We start from the raw sequence: 23196 nt of genomic DNA, 5'->3' as shown, positions 1-23196 counted from the left end.
CTCTTTTACTTTTACTCAGACCCAGTCACAGAGATTACTGCAGTAGGATCAAGTGATTCAGAGTTTTTTTCTATACTTGTAACATCACAGTTTTATTTTTAAATAAAATCCTTCTTTATTTGGCTATAACTATCTGAAATTGTAAAAGCAACCCAAAACAAAAACGAGCCTTTTCTTGATGAAAAAAATAATGTCTGTTCATTTTAATCATGACTGGTATTTTTTCAATAACTTCAAAAACACTCTTGAATTTCCTTTGTACTCACTTAGATACATTCTGATATGTGCTATCAAATTGTAAAGAAAGAAAAAAAAAAAAGCAGAGATAAAGATCATTATGATAAATAAAGGTACTAAGTACTAAAACAGTAGTTAGCTCTGTGTTTTGATTTTCATGCATAACTGTGTTTTCAAATTATTTTGGTAACCACCCAGTTACAGTCTAGTAGAGCATTAAATGTATTCAGAATTTAGTCATGTTTGCAAACGATTTACTGTAATGTACTGTAAAGTTTTCATTATGTGTGTAAACCATAACCCACTAAGAGTCTGAGATATAACTCTACACACCAAAGAGTTTTATAACCACATAACCTCATAAATTTACATCCTTGTTTAATAATGTTTTAAACTATAGATGGATATTTCATTCTGTTCCAATTAAAATCCACAGGTCAAACAGGATAGTTAAACCAGCCCATTTTAGAGATGAAGAGAAACGTAAGTATAAGTAGTAGGTGAGAAACTTGGTGTGATCACACTATACTTCTGAAAGGAAATGTTTTAAACGGTCTTGACAAAGTTACAGAAACACACCACCTCCTTACAGTTGTAGTTCATGCATTTTACATTTTTGTGCAATTTTCAGCTTACTTGCAACTGATTGGAAACATTTTGGCCATGACCACATCAGCCAGAGCTTGCAGCTTCAAGGACGATCGAGGATGTACATATGCATGCATGTGTGTCTTTGTTTTAGTATGTGACGAGTTTTACACACACCAAAGCTAGCTGGCGCTTCCTGAGTGGTAAACACGAGTGACTGACTGTCCCTGTCTGCTTTCCACCACCCTGTGCTATTTTATACTGACACACACACATCGAGAGTTTCAAAGTGTTGATGTCAGAAAACTCGAAGTATCACGTTTATTACCTGTTTTTAAAAAATACATAAAACTCTCAATTGGGAACACAGGTAACAGTAAATACATGCAGGTAACAGCCAAGCTCACTTATGAAGAAATATTTATATAATATTATCCAGAATAATTTTTAAAACTAAAGATGATGAGATTGAAGATAACATGGAACAACATGACTGACATAAACATGTTGGAGACCCACCAAGCTCGGAAAAAACAGCTCTAAAATTCATTATAAGATTAGAATTTTCGAGATATGATAAAACATGTGAAATACATCATAGCACATACCAAAAAAAGCCAAATGTTAACATTTTTTTAAATACAAGAAATAGATGAAAAAGAACTATATTTAACAAGTACATTCTCTTAGATAATCTCACATTTTTTACAGGCCAGAAAGAAAATATCAAACAGTAATTTCCCCCAAAAAATAACGTTCCACCCGAGTTAACGATGAATTTGAATTACACATTTTATTTGTGTTTTTGGTGTTGCCACATCATTTCCTGTTGTCTTGTTGGTCAGTGTGCAGATTAAAAAAGGGAAGTATAAGAGTTAAATTGTCAAGGAAGTCGTTGAAATGAGGAAGCTTCAGAGCTCCACCGCTTTACTGTGTGTCAGTACTTAAAGTAAAGGTTAACCTGCTTCAGCTGGAAAACACAACCAGGATACCCGTGAGTGTAAGCTCCCTGGTTTTATGAGATATTGACAGCACTTTTTTTTTTTTTTTTTGTCAGGAGCTGACTGAATTTAAGATGACCTGTTCATGTATTGCTCAGACTGTTGGAAGTTGATATACTGAAGGGCTGAAAAACTCAACTGGGCTCTGAAGTTGAACAGTGGAACTAGTTCACAACAATATCTACAGTAAGTGTAGTCTTTGTGTCTTCTTTCAAAAACGACTATTTAAAATTTACCAGTAAGCTACATTTGACTGTCTCGTTAACGACAATAATTATACTTCCTCTTTTTTTTACTGTCTTATCGAAGCTTACCATTTCTCACTAACTGCTGACTTGTTTTTGATCAGAAAAAAAAATCTGCCCTACAGTGTGAGATCATTTTCATTTGTTCATTTGTCACTTGCTGCTGTGCTTGTTTTGGGAAGTAATAATTATGTTCAATGAATAACACATTTAAAATCATTTAAGTGATTTGGCCATTGTTTTCTTATTTTACCATTCTAATAGGGTTTTTAAAGAAAAGAGAAAAGAATGTTCTGGATCTCGTGTTATCTACAGTGTCAGATTATCAGGAGGCACTTTTAGCATCTTTTTTCACCTGTGGAAAATAATAAAATACATTTGACCAAAGTGCTTAATTCCACTTCTGAGCCTAAAAAAAACACCAGACATTTCAAATACTCAGCATGATTTCACTGAAACAACTGCCTCAGCTAAAAACTGATCAAGAAATAAAAATAATTGTGTCTAGCATAGCATTTTTTTTTCTGGCACGTGTCTTTGGGTTCTTTCCAACTGCATAAGCCATTGAATGACACCACAGAGTTTGGGTGTGACACATTAAAGGATGCCCAGTACTGAAATTTGGATTTAAAAAAAAATATCATCAAATTTATCTGTAAACAAAAGTGTTACAGTTAACTATCTGAACTGTCTTCAGAGACAGTGACAGCATTTTAGTCTGACATATTTATGACATGAGATCCGGGACAGCTTTTATACAAAAGTACTCTAACATTAATTCTATTTTTGAGGGAAATTTATTTGTAGTCCTCGTGTTTCGTTAAAGAAAAGGAAAACCCTACTCCATTTAGTAGCTGTTCTACCATATATCTATCTCTACGTGTGAAGTTATGGATGCTAGATTTAATTGTTTTTTCTGCACATTGAAAGCTATTTGTACATTCCTGCTTAGCAAGTAAAATGATTAAAAAGGATTAACTGCTAGTGACTAGCATTTCATTGAAAACAAAAAATACAAAGTACAACTCAATCAAAAATAACATCAAACAGTCTGAAAGGAAGGTAGATTCTCAAGGAGAGCAGAGTTCAAGAGGTCTGTAGTGTGATGACATTGTCAGGAAATACCAGAAGCTGCTTATTTTAGGTCACAAATGTGCAGCTTATTCCCTTTTAAATTTTTATTTTCAATGTTAGACTGTTGTGCATTACAAACAGGAAAGATTTTGTTAACTGTTAAATGGAACAATGGGGTCATAAAAACAAGGTCAGTGCACTGTCTTAATATCTGCAACAGTTAAAAAAATGTCTAAACCTTGTATTTATTTATTTATTCTTTTATTTAATCGGTTAATCTAAGGTTTCATTTTATAATCACTGTGGTCACTTTACTTTAAGAAAAGCTAGAATTGTCTTGCTGAAACTAATCATGCGCACAGTGATCTGAAAAAAAGGCCTACCAATGATGGTCAGGTTTTTAAGGTCACCATCCTTGCAACTTTTCAGCTGAGTTTTAGTTTTCATTATGTGTACATTAATGGTTGTTGAATTTGAAATGGTTCTGTCTAACCAGCAAAAAAATGTCATACTTTCAGTTGCAGTCTGCATTCAGCATTAAAATAGATTCATATTTCTCTCAAAGAAGGAAGTGGTTTGTCAAAGTTATTTTCTTCCCAAAGTTGATCTATCACTTGTTGGTGTCCAGGATATACTTTGGTATCTTTAAAATGTTAGTAAAGGCAAATGAATCCTTATATTTTGGTGACTTGATCAGGTTAGTTCCACATAAGAACCTAAAAACACAGTAAAGACAATAATAGGTGAAAAAGTCAGGAACCTGTCTATGTGGTGTCTTTATGGCTAAAACATGGCCAAAACCTTTGACAGCTCAGACTTATTTCTGACCTTTGTGAGTTCAAAAAGCAATGCTGCTGAAACCCAATGATAACTTGCTTTATGTGCTTTAGTTTACATTGCAAAGCAGGTAGGCAGCTCTACACGAAAAAAAAAAGTATCCAAATTTTATAAACACTATCACGTCATGTCTTCTGGGAACTTAAAGTGAGCTTGAGCCATTTAAATATTGTGCTTCAAATGGTTAAAGTTATTGTTTTTTCAGATTTTAGTTTTCATGCAAAAGAGCAGCTGTGCTGTGCAAATTTAGACAGAGTTAAAAATAACACAAAACAAAAAATTCCCCGGAAACAAAAATACTGCTGTGTTTAAACAGGCAGAAACCATTTTTGCATTATGAAAGACTCAAAACACAAAATGGAATACACATTTGCAAACTAAGAAAATCATCACACATGTTGACTTTTCAGTCACCATATGCTGGGATTGTTTATTGTTTGTGATTCGATTGTGGGATTCAGTGCTAAATGATTTATCATGTCATGCAATTCTACTTGAAATCTGTCTCATTTCCTATTTGTTTCCAATTTTTGTTTTTAGGTGAATTTCATCCTAGTGGAAGAAGTTTGTGAAGGGACTTCCTTAAAGGGAGCCACTCACCAAAAGCCAGTATGGCTGACAATGTAAATTCATTGCCATTCTTTTATGGCAATATTACCAGGGAAGAGGCAGAGGACTACCTGCGGCAGACAGGCCTAAGCAATGGCCTGTACCTCCTACGCCAAAGCCGAAACTATCTTGGAGGCTTTGCACTGTCCGTGTCAAATGCAGGCCGTTGTTACCACTACACAATTGAAAGACAGCCCAATGACATGTATGCTATTGCTGGTGGTAAGAGCTACAGAAGTCCCGTTGATGTGATTGACTACCATTCCCAAGAACCAGACGGTCTTGTGTGTCTGCTGAAGAAGCCTTGTAACAGGCCCAAGAACATGCAGCCGAAAGTTGGGCCGTTTGAGGACCTGAAGGAAAAACTCATACGGGAGTATGTAAAGCAGACCTGGAACCTGCAGGTAAGTTTCAGCTCTATTATATAATATAAGAAAACCATATTTGAAATGAGAAGTCAGAATTTTATGGAATACCATAGCAAACTAAATGATGGTTTTTTGCAGTTTGGGCTTTATTTACATTCATGATAAAAGTCACCAACATAATTGTTGAGATGTTAAAAGTGTATTTTACATTTTACACACATTAAATTTTGTTAATAAACCCTAGGCCTAGAAAAAGCATATAATTGCAGGAAGTAAAGAAGGTCAGAGGAAAGTCACTTTGGTCTGTCTCCAATTTTGGTAATAATGTTACTTTGACTTCTTTTAAATAATGCTACTGTGTTACCATATCTTGATCAAAAGGCTACCTTTAAAAATTGTCCTCATTAGTAGACCAGACCAGATAAGACCATCATGGACTCCCAGTAATGTTGAAGGGACTCAACAAAATTTCCATTTAAGCATTGCTCACTTCAGGAGGCCCAAATAGCAACTGATAGCTCAGGTTGTGTTGATGTTCTAGTATCTCCACCACAACAATAGTGGTATCCAATCTGTCTCTTCCATACTGAAAATTCAATAATGATGGATTGGATTTATATAGCGCTTTTCAAGGCACCCAAAGCGCTTTACAATGCCACTATTCATTCACTCTCGCATTCACACACTGGTGGAGGCAAGCTACGGTTGTAGCCACAGCTGCCCTGGGGCAGACTGACAGAAGCAAGGCTGCCATATCGCGCCATCGGCCCCTCTGGCCAACACCAGTAGGCGGTAGGTAAAGTGTCTTGCCCAAGGACACAACGACCAGGACAGAGAGCCCAGGAATCAAACCGGCGACCTTCCGGTTACAGATACGCTTCCCAACCCCCTGAGCCATGGTCGCCCAGATAAATGGTTATCTCAACTATTCCTCAGACTCTGCTGCTTGTGCGTCACCTCTTGTTCTCAATTGCACATGGATGTATGTACAAAACCACTTCTTAGACAGGCGCAATATGTAAGTCAGCCATTATACCTGGATAAATCTAGAGTTAAAGTGAGTTTTACGAGTGTGCTCTGGGTGGACGTAGGCAGCATTAATCTAGCTTTATATTACAAGTGCAGCTAAGTGTGTTGCCTGTTTGCAGGGTGCAGCTTTGGAGCAGGCCATCATCAGCCAGCGACCTCAGCTGGAGAAGCTCATCGCTACCACTGCTCATGAAAGAATGCCCTGGTTTCATGGAACAATAACACGAGAAGACTCTGAGCCCAGGCTTCAATGTGGCCCGCGTGCAAATGGAAAGTTTCTGTAAGTATTATATTAATTCTCTTTTTATTAAATTATTTGCTGTGTTTGCAGGCAGTAGTAGAAAATCCTATAAAAAGCCAGAAGAATAATATCATTCCTCTCATGGTAAAATTTTACACTGCGTCTTTTGGTTCTGGTCTGAAAAATAATTGTCTTTTCATGTTTCATGTTCATGTTTTGTTAGTCCTGATCAATAAATTTTAGAAAACCAGTTAAAACATAGTTTTAAAGAACTGCTTGCGGTTACTACATGGATTGAATTTGAGTTCTATCTGACAGGGTAGAAAAATCTAACTGAAGAGCATTTAGAGTTATGGCTTGGAAGAAAACCTCTTTATGGACTTTACGATTCCATATTTATATTCATAATTTTTCTATTCAATAAAATGAATCACTTGTACAAGTTTAGCTGGGAAACCTGCCACTGATAGTGTGTGCAAATAGTGTGCATTGAATTGACACAGCTGAAGAGACCTTAACCATGATGGAAGACAAAATATTAAAACATCTGTCTGACTCTGGACTAATTGCTTTTAAAATGGCTTTTTTTTGTATTTTTCATACAGTGATTCTCGTGCTGAACTTCTACATTCTTGCCCGTGACAAAATGGCCCTCATGGCACTAGAAAAGACCTTGAAAAATGTAACGAGGTGTTGTTTTACAAACAAATGACATTGGTTTAATGTGGTTTTAATATTTCAGTTCCTCTTAGCTTCACTTTGTAAGAAGTTAGCTGGTAAAAAAATATTATTCAACTACATTTGCATTTTAAAAATATTTTAGTTTAACGTTCACTATGTTCATTGTGTTCATAGCATTCCTAACTGCTAAATAGGATAAACTAGAGTAAAAAAACATTACCACATTGGTAGAAATGTGACAAAACCTACAAGTGGTTCATGCACAGTAAATGTATTAATTCACTCAGAAAAGGATGCTTTTGGGTTTTTTGTTTGTTTGTTTGTTTGTTTGTTTGTTTGTTTTAACCCTGTAAAACAGTGAAATCAGACTCAAACGTTCAGCTGTTTCAATGACAGTAGAAGTCTTATTCAGATTCATTGTCTTACTTCATATTGCTGAGGTCTGGCCAAAACAGTAAATTAATTCATTATACACACAACACTGCAACATCACCTGGAATTGGACTGAGTCAGTTATTTATTTCACTGTTTTAAAGACAACATCAACAGAGTCTTTTCATTTATTTTCAAGAAAGCCATACAATATTCTGTAACCCAAATCCTCGCAGAACTTGACATTTTAATAATCTCATGAGGTTTCCATTTGGTTTGCCTCTATTTTAACTAACTTAACTATATGTTTATTTCAGAGGAGACAAATGAAAGACTATGGTGAGCAGCAAAAGTAAAGTAAAATAGTAATATTATCTGCAGCTTTACAAAATTAGTGAGCAAAAGAATACAGTCTCAGACAACTTACAACATCCAAATACTGAAGAAACACAATAACAAGCAGGGCAAGTACAGGACTGAAACTAGAACTCCTAAGATTGTGCAGTGTCATCCTTTTTTGTTGCATTTTCTGAGTGTTATCTCAAGAGCTGTGAACTCAAGATCAGTGAAGTGAGAAAAGAAAAAGCAAAGAAATTATTAAAGTTGAGGGTAGCTTTTTTCCCTCCAGGAGCTTCTGCCTTTCAGAGATAGCAAATGACTAAACTCTCACAATGACACGAAACTCAGTTCAGTTATGTGTCTGAGAAATAGGTTGGGCAATGAAAATATTTAGAAATTTCCTTTCCTCTGGGGCAGAACTCTTGAGTATTTCCTATTGAGTAGTTCTCTTATGTAACTTTTATTCTCAAAAAGGTGGAGAATAGATGAAGACTGAAAGATACATATTATGTCAATTTGTTCGTTGTTAAAGTATTTTTTAAATATGATTTTCTAATATGGTTTTGTAATGTAATTAATACTGGTTCTGCAAATGAAAAGAGTGGTTGTAAGCTGATTGTTACTAACACACACACACACACACACACACACTACCAACAACGATTGTTCAATTTGATCTTGAACAGATGTTTGCAATAATTAATTTACTATATTGTTTTATGCTCTAAACATTAACAATAGTGACTTATTGCGATTCAGACCATGTCAACAGCAGACCCCAAGCAGAACAATGCTGTGTTCCCTCTACACAGCAAGATTTTAGAATTCTAGGTTACAAGTATAAAGTAACTGTGTGAGTAGTGAAATACATCAAATTCTACAAATGCAAGCAGTCTAAACAAACACAGCTATGTTAGCACTGTATTGCTTCCATTCCATCTTATTACATTTCATTTGTCAAATGCATAAAATGTCTTTTTGCTTTGAAACCACTGAATAAAGTTTGTAAAGTATTTATAGAACCTCAAGCTTCAGTTGAGCGGCTGTGGTCTCGCTTGAAGAAAGAGAGGAACATACACATGCACACACACATACAGACACAGAGAGACACAAACACACAAACACACTGTGGTTTCCGCTCTGGCAGTTTGCAAAGGACTTCCTGAAGTAGCCAAACAAGAGGGAGACTAACAGCAAGGCAAAATGTAACTGTTCTGTCCCTTCTCTCATGTAACATCTAGCAGGAAACTTACTTTCCACTGAAACACATCATCATGTTATGCTTATGTCTCTAAATTTTATTGAAATTTTGTTAAGAGTGAATCACATACTGCACACATAGCATTCTGGAGCACAGTTATTGATAATAGCACACAGGCTATTAGTTTTACTTCCTGTTTAGTTCTCCTTACTTCTTATTTACTGTAATGTCTCCATGTGATGAGGTTTTTTTTAAAATGCAAGTCTATGAAAAAAGTTGCACTTAGCCACAACTTATCACATCTGACACAGTATGTGGTAATAGGCGGGGTAACATGATTTCTCAATTGAAAATTCAGACTAATATTTGGTTTCATTGTGCTTAGTGAGCCATCGTAGATAAATAAAAAGCAATACAGACGCAGCAGTGGAAAATATTCATAATTTTCTGAATTAAAGTTGTAAATTTGCAAAATAAATAAATGAAAACAAACAGAAAAATGTACAAATTCATGAGCTCATTCATGAGCACTAGGATTTTAGGCCAATTCAGTTTAGTATTATTGGTATAGCTTCAAATCGCAACAGTTGCCTCAAGGTGCATAAGGTAAAGACTCTACAATAAGTAGGATTTTTTTTACATTTATAGACATTTTTTCTTGTGACCTTGAAGTATTGTGCATGAATAATGTTAATACATCTTGAAACTGTAAAAAAAGATATTCATTGCTTTTGCGTTCCATAATAGCTATCAGATGAGTTGAAAAACCACCTAATCACTGATTCACAGTTTGCAGTCAGATGTGAACATTTTTGTAGTTATTTAATGGTATATATGTATATAATGAACTATCCATCCATCCATCTTCATCCGCTTTGTCCGGGGCCGGGTCGCGGGGGCAGCAGCCTAAGCAAAGAGGCCCAGACCTCCCTCTCCCCAGCCACCTCCTCCAGCTTATCCGGGGGAATACCAAGGCGTTCCCAGGCCAGCTGCACTGTAAACCCGAATAAGTTACCAGAACTCAAAAAAATTGAGGCAATCGATTGCCTCAATTTTTTTGAGTTGATCAACTCAAAAGTCAAATTTTTCCAGAACATAAAAGTTTGGATTACATGGTACTTGTATCTTTTGAGAACGGTCAACTCAAATATTTGCAGTTAATATGACTTAAAGTTTCAAGTTTACAAATTCAAAGAAATAAGTTCACAGAACTTATAAAAAATAAGTACACAACCACAACATTTTTATGTTAAAACTCAAATGTTTATTAGTTTGTGTTGTCATTATTTTAAGTACACGTTAGTCAAATATGTTGACTACTTGATACTTAAAAACATGTGACCCAAAACTTAAAATTTTTGAGGCAATTGATTGCCTCAATTACACTGAGTATCGGTAACTTAATATGCAAAAGTCATAAACATCTGCCATTGAACAGTATCTTGCCTGCTCCCTTTTAGCACTATGTTGAAATTAAATACATTAAAAAAAAAATTAAATTAATTAAAAATAATTAACAAAAACATTTATAAATTAAAATAAGTAGACCAAAAATTGTTTAGTCAGGAAAACTGTCAGAGTAATGAAAAATAATGCCAAATAATAATTAATAATATCAAAATGTGCTTTTGGCTCTCTGGCTAATATCTGAATAAGACAACAAGGCAGCAATTTGAGTGAATTACAATGCTATTTGTTTTACATTAACTAGTATCAAACAGTGAAATTTAGGTCATCTTGCGCAGCCCACAATGTTTTGGAAATAGTATTACGAAAAACATTAAAACATACAAAACATTAGTGTTGCTTTGCATTATGTTAATGAGAACAAAGGCACATTGTATAGTTTGGACCTATTGGCTGAACACCTGTAGAGTAATGCAATAATGTTTTGAGGCATTATTTAGATGAAAGAAGAGAACTTTGAACTAGCCTTTTATAATGCTTCACCCTGCATCCTTCTTTCAGATGAGTTCCTACATAACCAAGTCATTCTTGAGGGTCTGTAACCTGGGTGACAGTTTACCACTTTCTAGACCAAATAAAATCTTTTGAGTAAATTCTAAAGTGTTGGTCAGGCCTTTGGGGTAGCTGAGGTGAAGTGCATAGATCAGTCCAAACATTACCAGGAAGGCTTCACCAAATCTGGGGAGACTGAACACGGCATCACTTACAATGACGACAGAGATTTTCACAGGTTGGTAGTGAACTGGACTTGTTGTGTCATGGTCACTGATGACAGTGAAGAGGGCCACTTCAACACCATCAAGCTCCAACTCATCAGATTCGTCCTGAATTAATGAAAAAGAGATACTAATCACAATCTAACCCAAGAAATACAACAGACGACATATAATTTCTCATTTTACCAACTCCCACTGAGATCCAATACCTCTTTTACAAGGGAGACCTGAGTCTCACTGTAAGAGGTGAAAAACAGAAGATCCATGTTCTGCACACATAAATCAGCTAATTCACCAGATAATCAAGTGGTGTGAGATAGACTGAAACTAAGCTAAAGGAAATACACAGGAAAATGTTTTACTAAACATCTTATCACTTTCAACAAAACACCAATTCAGTTCATTCGTAGTGAGGAGACAGAAAAGACCATACATGGAAACCTTATGGGTAGACTAAACAAAGATAAGTCCAAACAGTGCATCAAAATACATGTTTGTACTTTGATGCACTGTTTATATACACAGTAGTATCTGTTAGATACTTAAGGACACTCACAGTGCAGGTTCTGAAAAATCCAGAGACATCCTCACGCAGATAGACAGGAAGGGCGTGGAGAACGGTAGTGCGCTTGGTGTGGATATCATGGATTTCCTATTTCCAGATAAAAACAGAATTGTATATACTGGTGAGTTTACTGAACAACAACAAAAACAACAGTCAAATCAGAACATATGTCCACAAATAACCTGTTCACATCTTTAATACAGTCAGACAAATAGCAAACACAAAGTGGAGTAATAGCAAAATTCAAAAAGCTCATTTAAATCATTGAACCTGGTTCAACCTATGAAATGTGTAACAATCTATTATTACCTGTTCATTGTGAATTCTTAGAATTTCAGCCAGGGCATCTGCTGTCTTCCCAGTTTTTGATGCCCTGGCTGAATAAGGTCATCAGTCGAGGAAGATGGCGGTCAAGTTCAGCGTAGAATGTATTGGGCAGGTTCTGATTTGTAATCCGCTGAAACTCTGCATACAACTACAGCAGAAGAACAATACAGTTCAATTTGAAGAATCTCGCACATCTTTATAAAGCAGCAAAAATCTGCCACATGAGTAAGAATTACAATTTTCATTTTAAAGAGAGCTGATCCATATTACCTCAGACTCCATTTTTAGAGCAGGCCAGAGGTCCAAGAGCTCCTTCACAACCCTAACCCTGAACATATAGTTTAAAATATAGCGTTTCTAACAAGAAAACTGCTTGAAAGCACTCTCACTGCAGACAGGCATCTCCGTTGTGTAACTGCAGGGACAACGGGCTTGTTTGGACCTAACTATTCTGAGTCATGAGAGGGGGTTTAAAAATTTAGAGAGATTAAAATACTTTGTTTTATACTAGGCGACCAGGCGCCACCTCTAGAACAAGTAGCATCTAACTTTTTAAACAGCCTGCGACCCTCATTACAACAACTTAATGCTAGCTCTGCAAGCGCAAAGTTTCCTTCGGGGAGAGCAGCAAAGCACATAAAAAACACGGACCGACATTTCTGCTATTCTTTTCGACACGCACCCAAAATACAACTAAATATTCGTATTTTAACAATAAACTAATATCAACATTGAAAACTTACTGTAAGTCCAGTGATGCTAGTTGCTGCCGTTAGGTCCAACTTTCTCCAGTCGTCCGTGTTGCCTCTTTGGTGCTGTTCCCGCCCATATACCTTCACTTCTTCTGTGTTTCGTATTAATGCTCATTAGCGCCGCCTTCCGCTTCGGAGGGTGAATCAGAGATTAACTCGGAATAAAAATTGATTCCTGCAGCTGCTCAACACTTACGGAAAAAATTAAAAATATATATGTAGGACACATTGATAAAACAATGAATATTAAAATAAATACATTTTGTCTTCCACTAATGCATTTAAGACAATTTGATTTTACTTATTTGGTGAAACACTTTGAGATTTTATTGTATTTTAGCATGTGCTACATAAATTAAGTTTATTATTAAATCCTACTTGAAACAACAAAAATAACAGGACTTTACCATTCTTATATGTCCTAACTTAACTGTGTTACGTTGTGCTTAAGTTATGATTTTAAGTGATGCTTACTTAATATAGAAATAGTTCAATTCAATCAAATATTATTAGTTTCATTTACTCAAAAAGAAGAACATGTTATACGAACTTGACATATTTAAGTTAACAGAACTTTTTAAAAACTTTGAGTATACACTACTTAATCTGTTTAATTACTTTGAACATTCGGGTTTACAGTGTGAGAGATATAATCTCTCCAGCGTGTCCTGGGTCTGCCCCGGGGCCTCCTCCCGGTGGGACATGCCTGGAACACCTCACCCAGGAGGCGCCCAGGGGGCATCCTTGTCAGATGCCCGAACCACCTCAGCTGGCTCCTTTCGCTGTGGAGCAGCAGCTGCTCTACTCTGAGCCCCTCCCGGATGGCCGAACTTCTCACCCTATCTCTAAGGGAGAGGCCAGCCACCCTTCGGAGGAAGCTCATTTCTGCCGCTTGTATCCGCGATCTCATTCTTTCGGTCACTACCCACAGCTCGTGGCCATAGGTGAGGGTAGGGACGTAGATCGACCGGTAAATTGAGAGCTTCGCTTTTACACTCAGCTCCCTCTTCACCACGACGGACCGGTGCAGCGTCCGCATTACTGCAGCTGCAGCCCCAATCCGTCTGTCGATCTCCGGCTCCCTTCTCCCATCACTCGCGAACAAGACCCCGAGATACTTGAACTCCTCCACTTGGGGCAGGAACTCATCCCCGACCCGGAGTGGGCACTCCACCCTTTTCCGGCTGAGAACCATGGCCTCAGATTTGGAGGTGCTGATCCTCATTCCCGCTGCTTCACACTCGGCTGAGAACCGTTCCAGTGCGAGCTGGAGGCCCTCACCCGATGAAGCCAACAGAACCACATCATCTGCAAAAATCAGAGATGAGATTCTGAGGCCACCAAAGTGAAAGCCCTCCGCCACTTATAATGAACTACAGAAACAAAAACTGTTTCAAACGATTCTCCCTTTTTTTTCTATGTGAAGGATTCGGCAGAGAGATGCGAATGGATCTTATGCTCTGTGTTTACTGCATGAAGGACAAGTCATGCATTATCGTATTGACAAGGACTCGGCTGGCAAGCTCTCCATTCCAGAGGGCAAGAAATTTGACACCTTGTGGCAGGTAATCCCAGTGTGCTTTATATTTATGGGCTACTTAGAACATTTCAACAATCTTAATCTGTTTGAAATTGTATAATGTATTACAAGGTGAGGTGGTAAAACTTATGTGTGTACTCTGCCTACACCTCTGTTTAAACACAGCTGGTGGAGCACTACTCATACAAACCAGATGGTCTTTTGCGAGTACTAACAGAGCCCTGTCCAAGGCCTGATGGAGATATTGGTGAGAAACACAAACACAACTAATCGAAATGTGTTTACAGGAAGACTTTCATTGAAAGCAAATTTCACTGCATGTTAACTAATATCTAATAATCTAAATTATAACACTGTATACACAGCTGATTAACATTTGTCTTATTCCATGTTCACAGGGCTGATAGGACGGCCTTTTCTTCCACCGGGCCATCCTAGACTTGGTTCTGCCATTGTAAGTTGCATCTATGTGCATTAATACATTCAACTGAAACAGAAATGCTGGTTAAATTGGCCTCAGCAGTCAGCCTGTATGGGTTACCATTAACCATTACGACAAGGGTTGTTTTTTATTATTAGAATGATATGGCTTCTTCAGGAAGCCCTGTATGGTAAAACAAACATAGAAATGTTTCTTGTAATGTGTAGATGAATGTGTGTGTCAGACGACTTCACACATCCTCGTTTGGAGCTATTTTTCCCATTAATCTTTTTCCTATTGTAATAATTTCATGCATGATTTTAATATTACCATTAATGATAACCTCTCTGACATTTTGATTTTTAGCAAAGTGCGACAGATGGATTTTTCACCATCATCAGTAAAGTTCCCGGCATAAAAAAGGTGCATTACACACATCCTGTTTCCTCAGTCATAGTTGCTCACAGCAGTGTGTAACCTCCACCTTCCTTCTACCTCTGCACTTCTTCACTAATGGAATGTGGATTTCTATTTACTAACTCTTTCTTGCAATATTAGTCCTTTGAATTATGTCCTTTCTAATCCCTCTGATAGATCTCACATCCAAGTAAATAATGGATGTCAGTGCACACAAGCTTGTTGAATTGGTGTGACATCTTAGTTGGTGTATTTGTAATTATGTTTTAACACCATCCAGAGGTTACCCAGTGCAATTACATTATAGAACCACAAGCAGCCATTTGGTAGCTTTCTATATGTGCTTGTGATAATATTGTCCACATGTTCCATCCTTTAAAATCCCTCTGCCATTTTTTCTTTTGTTTTGTTTTCTTTTTTATTCTTGTTTTTGCCTGGCTTTGTTACAGTTAAGTTTTGGATCAGATGTCTTTTTTTCTTCCCTTTTTGAATCCTGCAGTTTTATCTTGTACAGTCTTCTTCCTAATTTTTTCTGAGATTTTATGCTTGAGATGTTTGAGAGTCAAAATACCCCCTGACTGTAAACTTGTCTTAAACCCCTTCTTTGAAATCATGTGTTCACTTATTGCAGGTTACTTTCAGCAGTAAGTGCTATTTAGCTATACTTCATGCATTCTCATAATGAATGTTCTTTAACACTGTCTCCTCTGATGATAACAGAACCGACCATCTCGTCCCAGGCCTCCAGATAACTCCAATCCTTATGAAACTAGGATACCCGGTAAAGGTAAAGGTAAGACTGCCTTTGTCAAACCCTATATTGATGTACTGTTGTTCAATTGCTAACTTGCTTGTGCATGTTCCATACTGTGTAAATATTATTTAGCATAGATTCTATGTCATGTTGGGTGTAATCTGGATTGCAGAGAAAATGTACGCCATGCCTTCTGATGATACTGCCTAAAGGAAGCATGTATAATGTAAAAGGAATTAATCTTAGCATGAAACCCTGTGGAACTCCATAAATAACCTCAGTGTGTGAAGAGGACTCTTCATTTACATGAACAAATTGGAGTCTATTAGAAATATATGATACAAACCACTGCAGCATAGTACGTGTAATACCTACAGCGTGCTCTAATCGCTGTAATAGAATATTATGGTCGACAGTATCGAACGCTGCACTGAGGTCTAGCAGGACAAGCACAGAGATGAGTCCACTGTCAGAGGCCACAAGAAGATCATTTGTAACCTTCACTAAATCTGTTTCTGTGCTGTGATGAGCTCTGAAACCTGACTGAAACTCTTCAAATAAACTTTCCCTTTGCAGATGATCTGTTAGCTGTTTGATAACAACTCTCTCAAGAATTTATTTGTGATGAAAGGAAGGTTAGAGATTGGCCTATAATTAGCTAAGAGAGTTGGGTAAAAACTGTTACTATTTTAAGTAAAGGTTTAACTACTACCAGCTTGAAGGCCTGTGGTACATAGCCCATTATTAGAGATGGGTTGATCATATTTAAGATTCAAGCGTTAATTAATGGCAGGACTTCTTTGAGCAGTCTTGTAGGAATGGGGTCTAAAAGACATGTTGATGGTTTGGAGGAAGTAATTACGGAAGTTAACTCAGAAAGATCAATTGGAGAAAAAGACTCTAAATGAATACCAATGGTACTGAAAGTAACTGTAGATAATATTATGTCTGTGAGATGGTTACAAGCAATATTTCTCTAATGGTGACAATTTTATTTGTAAAGAAATTCATCAAGTCATTAAGGTTAAACGAATGGTTGGCTCAAAACAAACTTGTTTTCAGCCTGTGCTTAAGAGAAACCTAAGGTTGTCCTTATTTTCTTCAACCAGCGATGAATAGTAAGATGTTCTAGCTTTGTGAGGGCTTATTTTTAAATAAAGCAGCAAACAATTTTTCCAGACTACGTAATTATTTTAATATCTCTAGCTTACTAGTTATTGGTTTTAAAGGTGTGTATTGAGAATTATACCAGGGGATCAAGTATTTCAGACTCCCTGGTATATTTGAGGGGTTTTTTTCTGGGGAGCTACAGTATCCAGAGTTGTATATCATGAAGATGTAAAGAAATGAAAAAGATAACTGACCTCTGTGTGAGTACCGTTCACGTAGCTGCTCTGTGTAACAAAAGCATACAACAAACGGGACAAAACACAAGCAGACAAAAGATAATCACATGCAATATTGGCATATGAATCTATAGAGAGTGAAAGGAAAGTACTTAGTGCTGTCAGCAGAATAGACCTAACCAAGAGAGCATCCAGGTCACCTGATCCAGACCAAAAAAGGAAAGCCTCTCACTACGACTCCATATCAATGAGACAAGACAAGGGATACTTTTAATTTTTGTTTGTTTAACAAAAACCAAGACTATTCCTTTACCCTGAAAATGTAACTCGAGATGACCAGTCTTCAAGGAAAATTAGGATGAACTTTAACTTGAATCTGTCAGAAATGACAGATTTTTTGGATTACAGTAATCGGATTTAAAAAATGCATTTCTTTTCACTTTCAAATGAGTGATGCTAAAGGTACAGTACTCCTTCAATATTTTTTCCAGTACAATGTTTTTCAAAAATAAGTAAAACCAGTTTTATGCTTTCATATAGGGGACATACTACACTGTTAGAGAAAACATCTTAAAAAAACAGTAATATTCCGGCAGCTGGGGCGCCAAAATAATACCGTAAATTAACAGAAGATAACTTACTCATAAAAATACGGTTATTTCCATTAATGAAAATACAATTTGTTGCCCTAATTTTACATGGGATTTTACCTTTTTCAAGTGCTTTGAAACATTAAATTTGGAACAATTTAATGAAATTACCTATAAACAAGGTCAATTAATGTGGCAATATGAATAATAATATTTAAATATACAGAAATATACACTTAACAGTTGGTTTAAATAATAATGGACTGCATTCATATTGCGCTTTTTGAGACCCTCAAAGTGCTTTACAATTCTACTTTATAATTCCCCTCTGGCCATCACCAGTGAGTGGTAGGTGAAGTGTCTTGCCCAAGGGCACAACGACCAAGAGTGTCCGAGCCGGAGCTCGAACCGGCAACCTTCTGATTATAAGGCGAACTGCCAACTCTTGAGCCACGATCGCCCTAAATAGCAATGATAATAATAATAATTTGATGTAAAAAAAGTTTATAAGAATCATTTTATATATTTTTCCATAGCATTACATTTGAATTTAACAGTTCAATCTTTCAAATAACGGACAAATATTTGTGAAATCATGATACATTTGTGAATGTATTTTAACAATCTAAATATGCATATGTACAGACAAATACATTTAAAAAACAAGAAAATTGTGTTTTATTACATTACAGTGATTTTACGTTAATTTACACTTGAAATGTGAAATCACAGTCTATTGATGTAAATTTAATGATATTCTAGAAGAACAGTACAAAACTGTAAAATACACAGTAAAATCCTTTTATATTAGGATTTTCTTTTACAGTGTAGACAGATAGATTATGATAAATCTGAATAGGGAAAATCTACCTGAATAACGAGCTATTATTTTGGCTAGAGAACATTCCAAACTTGTAAAATCCAAATTCACATGTTTTCATTTAATATTTCACTGCTTCCTAATTTTGACATGTTGAATTCTTCATCAGAGGCCATGCCAATGGACACAGAGGTATATGAGAGTCCTTATGCGGATCCAGATGAACTGCGGAGTTCTACAGTGGATCGCTCACATCTTTTCTTGGAGGATGGAGAACTGGGCTCTGGGAATTTTGGTACCGTCATGAAAGGCACCTACAAGATGAGAAAGTATGCTACATTAAACCATATTACTACATACAAACATTGCACCACAATGCTTTGTTAAATGATCAGACTTACAAATTTAAAATATTCTCCCTATTATAAATGATATTTATGATTTGCTGACTGCAGCAGGCAAACTCACTGTCAGTGATTCACTGATATAACCCAAAAAATAAAACATGAGTTCAGCACATCTTGTTTCATTGTTTTCCCAAAGAAATATTCAATCGGTTATTCAAATTCCAAAAACACACAGCTCATATCATACAAATCAAAACCAAGCAAAGTCCACAGGACACAAATATCACAGTCTTGGTCCCTGCAGTCATTAAAAGATGGCTTCATTATAGCACCCCCCCCCCCCCCCCTTTATACAGAATGCAAGTGTATACTGCTTTTGTCTTACTGGTTTACTTTATTGACAGTTGTGTCTATTGATATCCGTACCACTATGTTGTTTTGCTGATGATGAATGTTGACTGTGGATGAGTCAAAATGTCTGAAAAATGCATTTCTGTTGTAGTAACATATTAATACTTACACTAATCCATGTTGCATATCAGGACAGAGAAGACAGTTGCAGTTAAAGTCTTGAAGAATGATGATAATAACCAGTCAGTACGTGACGAAATGCTGCGGGAAGCCAATGTAATGCAGCAGCTGGACAATCCGTATATTGTCCGGATGATTGGTATCTGTGAAGCAGAGAACCTCATGCTAGTTATGGAGCTGGCTGAGCTGGGACCCCTCCACAAGTTCCTGCAGAAAAATAAGTATGTACTGCGACTTGGCCTTGCTCTTTCCTCAATTTGGTTTGTTTGAACATTGTTTTTTTTTTCTTCACATTAATGCAAGTACATTATGATAGAGTCTGAATTTTTATTTATAAAGGTACTGTTTTGTGGTAAGTTACTTGAGTTATTCTACAAGTATCTACATTAGCTACAAAAGAGCACTACACAGTAGCAATTAGAGCTTGCAATATTCACATCAGCTAAGATATGTGCAAATGTCTGTTGAGAAACACATCCTATCCAATGCCGTACTTCTCCATTCTCTGTTTCAGTGTTCTCTGAAACACCTACACATCCCATTTCACTCTTAATCAAAACTCTAGTATTGTGGTCAATATTGTAATCTGCTAGTTTAGGAGATTGAAGTGACAAATCACTTTTTTCTAAATGTGAAGTTATTTATAAGTTTTAGTTTCAAAATAACAGTATATAAAAAAATCAAAGATTTCAAAATACAGTTCTCATATTGTGTGAGGTTTATGGTGGCTTTTAGAGTTAAAGTAACAACAACTCATCTCCAGGCAAACGGCCATAAAGAATATCACAGAGCTGGTCCATCAGGTGTCTATGGGGATGAAGTACCTGGAGGAGCATAACTTTGTCCACAGGGACCTTGCTGCAAGGAATGTACTGCTGGTCACACAGCACTATGCCAAGATCAGTGACTTTGGCCTCTCTAAAGCTGTTGCTGAGGATCAAAACTACTACAAGGTAACATATGGTATAGGATGACACGTCATCTGTCCTTATACTCTCAAAAAGCCTTGATGGTCCATCTCTATGAACGTCTTAGATTTTTCCCAAAAAGTTGATTCTGTTCGTGAGGACGTAGCGTTTTCAGTGAGAGAAACATTTTGTCTAAAGAAGTCACTTTGATGACTGACAAAATATTTCTCCCACTGAAAAAACTGTCCTCATGAACAGAATCCCACAAACTTTTTGGGATTTCCTTATCTTCATGATTGAGCATGCATCAACACTCTTAGATTTTTGTTTAAAAGTAAGTCACTCTCAATGAAAGTGTTACTGTAAAGCAGGGGTAGGCAACTCCTGGCCTCAAGGACTGTCCTGCAGGTTTTAGATGTGTCCTTGATCCAACACAGCTGATTCAAATTGCTAAATGACCTCCTCAACATGTCTTGAAGTTCTCCAGAAGCCTGGTAATGAACTAATCATTTGATTCAGGTGTGCTGACCCAGAGTGGGATCTAAAACCTGCAGGACACCGGCACTCGAGGCCTGGATTTGCCCATCCCTGCTGTAAAGCATTAAAATAACTGTAACACTAACACCAGTCAATCTGCCTTACTTGTATCTGTTATCATATTGTGAACACTACTGCCAGGAACCAGTCCTAATCATTGTGTTATTTGAAGCTGCAAAATGACCAGTGTGGCATGAAATTAAAACTAGTTATGTTTGCGTGTCTCTCCCTTTAGGCAAAAGGTCATGGGAAGTGGCCAGTGAAATGGTACGCGCCTGAATGTATAAACTACTTCAAGTTCTCATCCAAAAGTGATGTGTGGAGCTTTGGGGTGCTCATGTGGGAGGCTTACTCCTATGGCCAAAAACCATACAAGGTATTATTATTATTGAATATAAGGAGTTATGGTGACACATGTAACCTCACTCACTCACACATTGTGTTTTTGTTTGAATATTAGTTTAATATTCAAACAGCTGTTGCAGCCTTTATTTTGTTAATTTTTATTCTTTATAGTTGCTGTCTTATGTAAACTAAATGACTACAAAACAAATGTTTCAGATTTGTTTAGTTGTAATTTATAGAATAATTTTGTGATGTGTACTCACTGTCTACCTATGAAATCTTGACCTATGAATTGCATGTATCATAATGATCTTGGCACGGTGGTTAGCACTGTTGCCGCACAGCAAGAAGGTCCTGAGTTCAATTCCACCATCAGGCCGGGGTCTTTCTGTGTGGAGTTTGCATGTTCTCCCCATGTTTGCGTGGGTTCCCTCCGGGTACTCTGGCTTCCTCCCACCGTCCAAAGACATGCAGCTTGTGGGGATAGGTTAATTGGATAATCCAAATTGCCACTAGGTGTGAGTGTGAATGGTTGTCTGTCCCTGTGTGTTGGCCCTGCGACAGACTGGCGACCTGTCCAGGGTGTACCCCGCCTCTCGCCCTATGACAGCTGGGATAGGCTCCAGCGCCCCCCGCGACCCTGAAAAGGATAAGCGAATGGATAGATGGATAATAATCTTAGTGTGTGACTTTAGAATTATGTACTAACCTTCTTATTGCTATTAAAAAATAATGGTTGCAACACAAAAATTATGACTTTGATAATCTCTATGCCTTTACATTTTAATTTATTTGATGGCGTCTTATTTGTTCTGAATTTTTAACTCCTTACAGGGAATGAAAGGAAATGATGTCCTGCAGATGATTGAAAGTGGTAAGCGTATGGACTCCCCAGAGAAGTGTCCACTGGAGATGTATGAGCTCATGAAGACCTGCTGGACATATAAGTAAGTAACATGTTCATCATAAGGCATTAGCTGAACAAACAGCAAACCGGTTTATGTTTTATGGACATCTTTTGTGATTATTGCATGTTATTTTCATGTCTTCCAGGGCAAATGAGAGGCCTGGATTTAATGTTGTTGAGCCAAGACTACGAGATTATTACTACGACATTGCACAGTGATTGCTCACTTGAATGTTATGAGACTATGCAAACTAGTGGCTGATGATGAAAATGAGCTTTTACACATATTGGTTCAGAGATTGTTATGGATAATAAATGCTGTAAAATATAGACTTTAACTGGAATATATTCTCTTTTAATATAAACTCTGATTATGCAAATATAATTCCTATTACATTTATTTGTTCTTGAATGTAAGCCATATGAAAATGATAATAAACTGTTACAAGTCTATCTTATTTCACGGCAATCACTGATGTTATACCTAAAAACTACATAACTTACTGTTTTCCTATAAGCTTCCTAATATCAACATACAATCCGACCTTGTTTAAGCATCTTCAGCACTCTGAGTTTCTGTACTTGCATAAACAATTCTAAGATGAATAAATTACATTCATATGCCTTCAAATTATTTTATATATATACATTGTCAAAGTCAGTGACCAAGTGGTTGGTTGACATATAAAACATTAGAGTAACTCAAAATCTGACGAAGGATTTGCTGCTATTTTGCGCTTTTGGTTACCTCAGCTAAGAGCAATAAAGTAGAACAATTCAAATGGATTGTTGAGCCACTTCCTGAACAGAAAAACATCGGCAAACAAATGACTAGAGCTAGAGCTTCATAAATGCATTACAAATCTTTTTCAAAAGTAAACCTATCTATTTAGGTACCAAAATCTTAAGCCTCTATACCTGGTACAGATGATTGTAGCAAACCAGAACAAATTACTCTAAAGAACTGGTGGAAATGAAACATGGCAGCAACACATCACACAACCCTAGGATTCTGATTAAAACAAGATGTTAACAAAGGTATCAACAACTCTCTCTGTGCCACAGAGATTGGAAGTGAAGAAAG

The 23196-nt window shown here is 36.7% G+C and overlaps 1 protein-coding gene and 1 long non-coding RNA gene across 3 annotated transcripts; one reads left to right on the top strand and one right to left on the bottom strand.

Annotated features, from left to right (window-relative positions):
- The first annotated feature begins 1761 nt into the window (after positions 1-1761).
- syk (spleen tyrosine kinase) lies at positions 1762-22570 on the top strand. The gene is made up of 14 exons (XM_026172994.2): positions 1762-2012; positions 4523-4995; positions 6108-6268; positions 14076-14214; positions 14355-14436; positions 14588-14643; positions 14977-15033; positions 15748-15820; positions 18707-18866; positions 19427-19636; positions 20179-20368; positions 21096-21236; positions 22040-22152; positions 22259-22570. Exons 2-14 carry the CDS (start codon positions 4594-4596, stop codon positions 22329-22331), a joined length of 1857 nt encoding a protein of 618 aa, XP_026028779.1. The 5' UTR covers positions 1762-2012; positions 4523-4593; the 3' UTR covers positions 22332-22570.
- On the bottom strand, positions 10975-12742 carry LOC145429945 (uncharacterized). Of its 2 annotated transcripts, none has more exons than XR_013910297.1 (3): positions 12641-12742; positions 11562-11657; positions 10975-11113 (listed from the first exon to the last, which is right to left on the bottom strand). It is a non-coding gene; the product is annotated as an uncharacterized LOC145429945 (long non-coding RNA). The 2 variants fall into 2 exon arrangements; XR_013910296.1 differs by lacking the exon at positions 12641-12742 and adding an exon at positions 11880-12017.
- Positions 22571-23196: the final 626 nt, after the last annotated feature.

This window comes from Astatotilapia calliptera, chromosome 7, assembly GCF_964374335.1.
Source record: "Astatotilapia calliptera chromosome 7, fAstCal68.1, whole genome shotgun sequence".
NCBI lineage: Eukaryota > Metazoa > Chordata > Actinopteri > Cichliformes > Cichlidae > Astatotilapia > Astatotilapia calliptera.
This window is presented reverse-complemented; position numbering and strand designations above follow the sequence as displayed.

Bases quoted from the DNA above. Each gene is read 5' to 3' on its own strand.
- syk (XM_026172994.2), top strand. From the start codon at position 4,594: ATGGCTGACAATGTAAATTCATTGCCATTCTTTTATGGCAATATTACC. The intron at 18,867-19,426 runs GTATGCTACATT...GTTGCATATCAG, and splicing joins GGCACCTACAAGATGAGAAA to GACAGAGAAGACAGTTGCAG. The intron at 19,637-20,178 runs GTATGTACTGCG...ACTCATCTCCAG, and splicing joins AAGTTCCTGCAGAAAAATAA to GCAAACGGCCATAAAGAATA.